Source organism: Schistocerca nitens, chromosome 5 (genome assembly GCF_023898315.1).
Source record: "Schistocerca nitens isolate TAMUIC-IGC-003100 chromosome 5, iqSchNite1.1, whole genome shotgun sequence".
NCBI lineage: Eukaryota > Metazoa > Arthropoda > Insecta > Orthoptera > Acrididae > Schistocerca > Schistocerca nitens.
The window spans coordinates 740,929,611-740,935,610 of NC_064618.1; the positions used below are offsets into that span (position 1 = coordinate 740,929,611).

The window sequence follows — 6,000 nt, forward strand, 5'->3', positions numbered from 1 at the left end:
AACTATGTAGCACTGGCACAAGATGAGATACAAAGCGCCCACTGGAGTCATACACAGATTACAGTGGTCACGATTTGTGTTTGGATGAAAACAAGGCTACAGTCATTTGCAATTGTGAGCGATGAACTGTGCCATGACAAGTACTCAGTTTATGAATGTTTGAAGATTATAATAAGTAAGCTGAAACGAGAGCTTCCCAATTTGACCTCTATACGAATTTTTTCTGATGGTTGTGCAGGTCAATTTAAGAACAAATTCATCATTTCTAACCTCTGCTACATGATGCAAGACTTTGGAGTGTCTGGAGAATGGTTTTTCTTTGCAACATGACATGGGAAAGTTGCAGTGGATGCCATTGGAGCTGTAACAAAAAGGGCTGTTTGGAATAAAGTTAAGCAAAGAAAAGTCATCATCAGCAATGCACAGGAATTTTTAGACTGTGCCAAATCATCTGTTTCTGGAATAAACTTTCTTCTTCTCACAAAATATCATATTGATGAAAACAGAGACCTTCTGGATGGACGCTGGAAAGCTGTCAAAAAAATTAAAGATATTCGCAGCAAGCATTACTTCAACGGTTATAATACCTGTATTCTAGTATGTGGTAGAACTTCCCTAAAATCAGATTTAGAGAAAGTGGAGGTTTTCCCACTTTCACCCAACATATATTCGCTAATCTACACAGATTCAGATATGAGTGATGAGGACTCGTCCTGATGTCCTGTTGACACCCAATTCCCAAGAAGTTACAGGTTCAGAACCAGCTGTGGAACAAATCATTCCAGGAACATTCGAGTTCCAAACTGCAAGAAAGAAATCCACTACATACGGATATGCTGCAATTGCACAGAGAAGTGTAGAAGACAATGGGGAAATACAGATCATGTGTATACAATCTGTTGGGGACTCAGCAGAGGTATTTAAAGCTGCCGAGCAGGATGTATCCTACATAGAGTTTAAACAAGTTCTTCCTATTCTCCCGAATCCAAATGTCAAACATGTTAGGGACACCTTATATTATGAGTTTCCCGGAAATTTATACATTTTCAAAAGTGGGTGAGAGGTCAAGTGTATATTTTTTCAAAGTGGTACATTCTTCAAGTGAAATGGGTCGACAGAAGCGTCCGATCCCACGCGTCCGCTTTGACCCGTGACGTAAGGGTGTTGTCGTGTGTGACGTCATGACGGCGCGGAGTTTGGTTTGAGTGTGGCTAGCTCCAGTTCTGTTTTATCTTATTTTATTTACTTTTCTGATCTGTTCGTTCTATCTCGTGAGATTTTTTTAAAATTTAAAAACGCTTATTACTTATTTTAATTATCTGTTTCCTCCAATTTCTGTTTTAGTTTATTATATTTATATTTCTGATCTGTTCGTTGTATCCCGTGAGATTTTTTTTTATTTTATTTCAAAAGACAAAAAACACTAATCAGCTACTGAAGCATCTTTATCTTCTATGGATTGCAGGGGTTACGACCCCTGGGGAGGTTGTTTATATTTGGTTTGCCCCCCACCCAAAACACCCCATTTCGCGCGTGTCCCGTTAGTGTCATTAGGCTTCTTGTGGAAAGTGTGTGTGTTTGTTTTTGTTTCCGCCATATTTGTGACGTCATGGGTCAAAGCAGACGGGCGGGATCGGACGCTTCCGTATTTCCAGTGAAATAATTAAGTACTCAAACCTGTAAACTAATACTATACCAAAATTTATATTATTTATAAGCAACAAAAATGTTCTACAAAGTTATTAAAACTTAAAGTGTCCTCTAAGTATATGTTACCTACTGATTCATAGCTAACTGACATAATAAAATCAGTTCAAATAATAATAATAAAACAGATTGTACTTCACATGAGTCCCACCCGTGACAATTCCTTGTCCCACTTGATTGCAATTATTTTAAGTAACTAAGTATTACTAATCTAATATTTATTGATATTATGTCATGTAGAGAATAGTTTTATTAATGTGAATTCAATATTTTCAAAAGAAAATAAGTGCACAAATCACAGAATTCTTCTAAAATGTTGGTGGTTAATCAATGCTACGTCTACTTGCTGTCCCACCAGCGACAAAGTTTTAAAGATGAATAAAAGCTCAATTTGTAAACTTCTGACATTCAGATTTAAAGGGAAGGTAAAACATTATTTGTAAGGCAACCAGTCAATCTTTACTTTATTTGTATTTATACTTTATGTTATATCAGCATCTGACTGTTGAAAAACGTAGTGCAACTGTCCCACCCGTGACAATGGAATCCCCCTAAAGGACTCGGCACATGATGAGAAGGATGTATCCTTCATTAACTTTGAACAAGTTCTTACTCTTCTACCATACCCAAACATCAAACAAATTTAAATTAAAATAATTCGCTAGCCTACTGAGGACATTAATGCTATACTCTACTGAAATTTATATTATTTATAGGAACAAAACTTTCCTACAAGGTTATTCGAAAACAAGAAGTGAGGTCTCAATGAGTTAGGCCTAACTACTGATTCATTTATAGATTAATGATCATAAAATTAATTTTAACTTATAAAAATTGATTCCATTATGCACGAGTCCAACCAGTGACAATTCCTTGTCCCATGTGTGACAGTTTTTGACTGTAGTTTTTGTGAGTAATTGTTAATGCTGCACTATTGATATTAAATCACATAAAGAATTGTTTTAATAGGTGACTTCAATGTTTTCAAAGGAAAATAAGTGCAAAATTCACAGTTTTTGTAAAATGTTGTTGGACATTGAATCTACGTACATTTACTACCCCACCTGCGACGAAGTTTTAAAGATGATCAAAAACCTACTTTGTAAACTTCTGATATTCAAATATAAACAGAAAGTATGATTCATAAGACCACCAAGCATTTTTCGTGTAGCCTATTTCCATTTATACCTCTTGTTATGTTAGCATTTCGAAAAATTTAGTGCAAATGTCCTATCTATGACAATGTAATCCCCCTCTGTACAATGATCACACGAATTGAAGACCAAATAGTAATGAAGCTGAATTATGAGCAATGAACTCTGAAGAATAAAATGTGGTAGATTCTTCTATAAAACTTACCTCCCTGCAGTTTAACACAAACAAATACATAAATCCTCTAGTTATGTTTCTATTTATAGAATATACAGCAAACTAATAAAAAATGAAAAAAGAAAGTACCTAAGAGACAGAGAGACGCATTGTTTTATGTGAACTGTTCTGATATGTAGGCTGTTTGCTTTATTGTTACTCCTCCAAATTTTTGTATATGTACAGAACAACAACAAAAAACAATTCAGAACACACTAACAATGACACTCATTTATGGCATTATATATATAGGCTAAATGACAAACTTCAAATCGCATGGTATCCAATGATAAGTACAGCTGTGTTCCACTCCTTTTGCCAGTTATCATCAATGTATTTTGGCAATATACTATGTCAAACTAGAAACTGCAGTTAAAAATACAACGCATAAGTAAATCATAGCTATTATAATGTCGATAAATTCTTTCCACGACATCAAAACAATGTTATTACGATTAATAAGATTTACACATGTCTATGAGACAGAAAAGTTACAAAATGATGTAAAAAAAGGACGTAAAATGTTTACTTGTCATAAGATTTTGCACTGTCCTCGGGGTTGCAGTAAGGAAGCTTCGGTACACTGTCATCTTCCGCTGCTACTACGATAAATGATAACGTGATGCATGCTATAACGCTAGTTCGTTTTACTATCGAAAGGAAACCCATGGGAATAACGATAACAAATGCCAACTATTCACATAAATTCACTGACAACATCCACTGAACTACATCGCTTGTCTGACAACTCAAAACACAGAAACTCAAAACACAGCATTGCGATTGGTTCATTCTCCAGGTAGGTGGTTGCATGGTCTGACGTGTTCAAACCTGTTATGTTATGGCTAGGTCGAAGTATGACCACTGGAATCGCAGGTTCGATAGTCTATTTCCGGAAACGCATACCTATCGAATTAAAGAGTCTGGTTGATAACAAAGACCTTGCGAAAATTATTAATTAAAGCTCCAATACTGAAAAACGGTGAAAAATACGATCGGAATTTGATTGCAACACATCATCTGCTAATACAGCCTCAGATTCGAACATACCACCCTTACTGTTGTAATTTAAATCACAACTGTCGAAGTTTAAACCTCCTACGTAGCTTTTGGAAATTACTTTTCATCCCTACTGAATGCTGAAAATCCAAATCAAAAGCTTGATTTCTATCCTACTGTTCCTCCTGCAGATAGTCACCCTCCCACATTAAATGAAATCATGAAAACTATACAAGGCTTGAAAAATAACAAATTTGAAGGTGAGAGTCGCATCTTGGCTGAAATGTGGAAATACGCAGATCGTGATACAATAAAACATCTCCATAATATCATAGTGAAGATTTGGAAAACTGAAACTCTACTCCAGATTGGACCGTAGTAATTATTCATCCACTTCATAAAAAAGCGAAAAGAGTGATCTGAATAATTACCGAGGAATCTCTTTGCTACCGACGACGTACAAGATCTTTCCCATACTGTTGTTAAACAGAGCGGAATCAGTCTTAGATAAACAATTGGGCGAATATCAAGCTGGTTTCAGGACATCAAGATCCTGTGCAGAGCAGATCCATAACCTGAAATCTGTTATATCACACGTCAAATCAAGATCAAAAACTTTTGTTGTGACCTTTGTCGACTTTCAAAAAGCGTATGACTCAATTGATCGAGAAACAATAAAGAACACCCTTGCCGAATTTGGTCTAGATAGGAAAACAATAAATCTGATAAGCGCCACTTTAAATAACACAGTGTCAAAGGTCAAGTTCAGAGGCGAAATATCAGAACAATTTGAAATCTATACAGGGGTGAGACAAGGTAACATGCTCTCCCCATTGCTTTTCAGCTGTGTCCTGGAAAAGACAGTCAGAGAGTGGAAAACAACTGTACCGCCAGGTTATGGGATTCAAATTGAACACAAAAGAAATGGCCTCAGTGGAAATTGTTTGGCTTTTGCTGATGATCTAGCACTCATTGCAAATAATATTGACGAAGCTAAGGTTCAAGTGTCCAACCTACAATCAATTGCTGCTAAGACTGGCCTAAAAATAACATTTAACAAAACTGTATTCATGACAGACATCAAACACGCTCCTCCTCAAATTGAAATACAACAAGAGAAAATCAAGCAGTCGAAGAAATTTAAATATCTTGGAGAAATAATTACACCTGACGGTTCAAAAAACACAGCTGTAGAAAGTAGGTGTTCTAAATTAGAAGGTGCTTTTCATCTGTGCAAAGACTTATACATAATCAAAAGTCTGTCTTTAAACCTAAAACTTTGTCATTATAACACCATAATTAGACCGTCAGCTAATTGTATGCATCATAATGTTTAAACATGACAAAGAAAGGATCACTAAGAAAACTTGAAATAAAAGACCGGAGAATTTTGAGGAAAATCCTTGTCCCTATCAAAGAAAACGGACAATTCCGCCTAAGACACAACTGTGAATTATACGAACATACAAAAGACATTGTTACCAGCATGAGGAAGCGGAGAATGATGTTTTTTGGTCATCTGGAAAGAATGAACCCATAAGTACTTACTCATCGCCTACATTCATCAATTTCAAAAACAAAATCGTATTCAAAATGGGAAAACCAAGTTAAAAAGGATTTACAGGAAGCTGAAATTTCATTTTACGACATTCAGGATCGAGAAGTTTTCAGAGAAAAAGTCAAAATTACTAAAAACCTTATTTCACTTACTACGCCAGTTCCACGTCCTGCTTGCAAATGGCCAAAACAGAGAAAAGAAGCACAGTCAGCGAAAATGAAAATCTACTGGCAAAAGAAGAAAACATAATCAGGGAAGAGTTAAAAATCTTCATGGTCCATAGCAGGCCGAAACGATAGGAAAAAAAAAATAAAGCACGCACTTTCTGTTCTCCATTTGTTTTCCGACTAACAAAAGTGTGGCATCAA

At 35.8% G+C, this 6,000-nt stretch overlaps 1 protein-coding gene across 1 annotated transcript in view; it reads right to left on the reverse strand.

Annotated features, from left to right (window-relative positions):
- Positions 1 to 3,907, reverse strand: part of LOC126260144 (eukaryotic translation initiation factor 2-alpha kinase) — a 220,521-nt gene extending 216,614 nt beyond the window's left edge. The window contains exon 1 of the mRNA XM_049957398.1: positions 3,605 to 3,907. Coding sequence (XP_049813355.1) covers positions 3,605 to 3,744 — 140 coding nt within the window. The 5' untranslated portion in view covers positions 3,745 to 3,907. The remainder of the gene's footprint in view (positions 1 to 3,604) is intronic.
- Between the last annotated feature and the right edge of the window lie 2,093 nt (positions 3,908 to 6,000).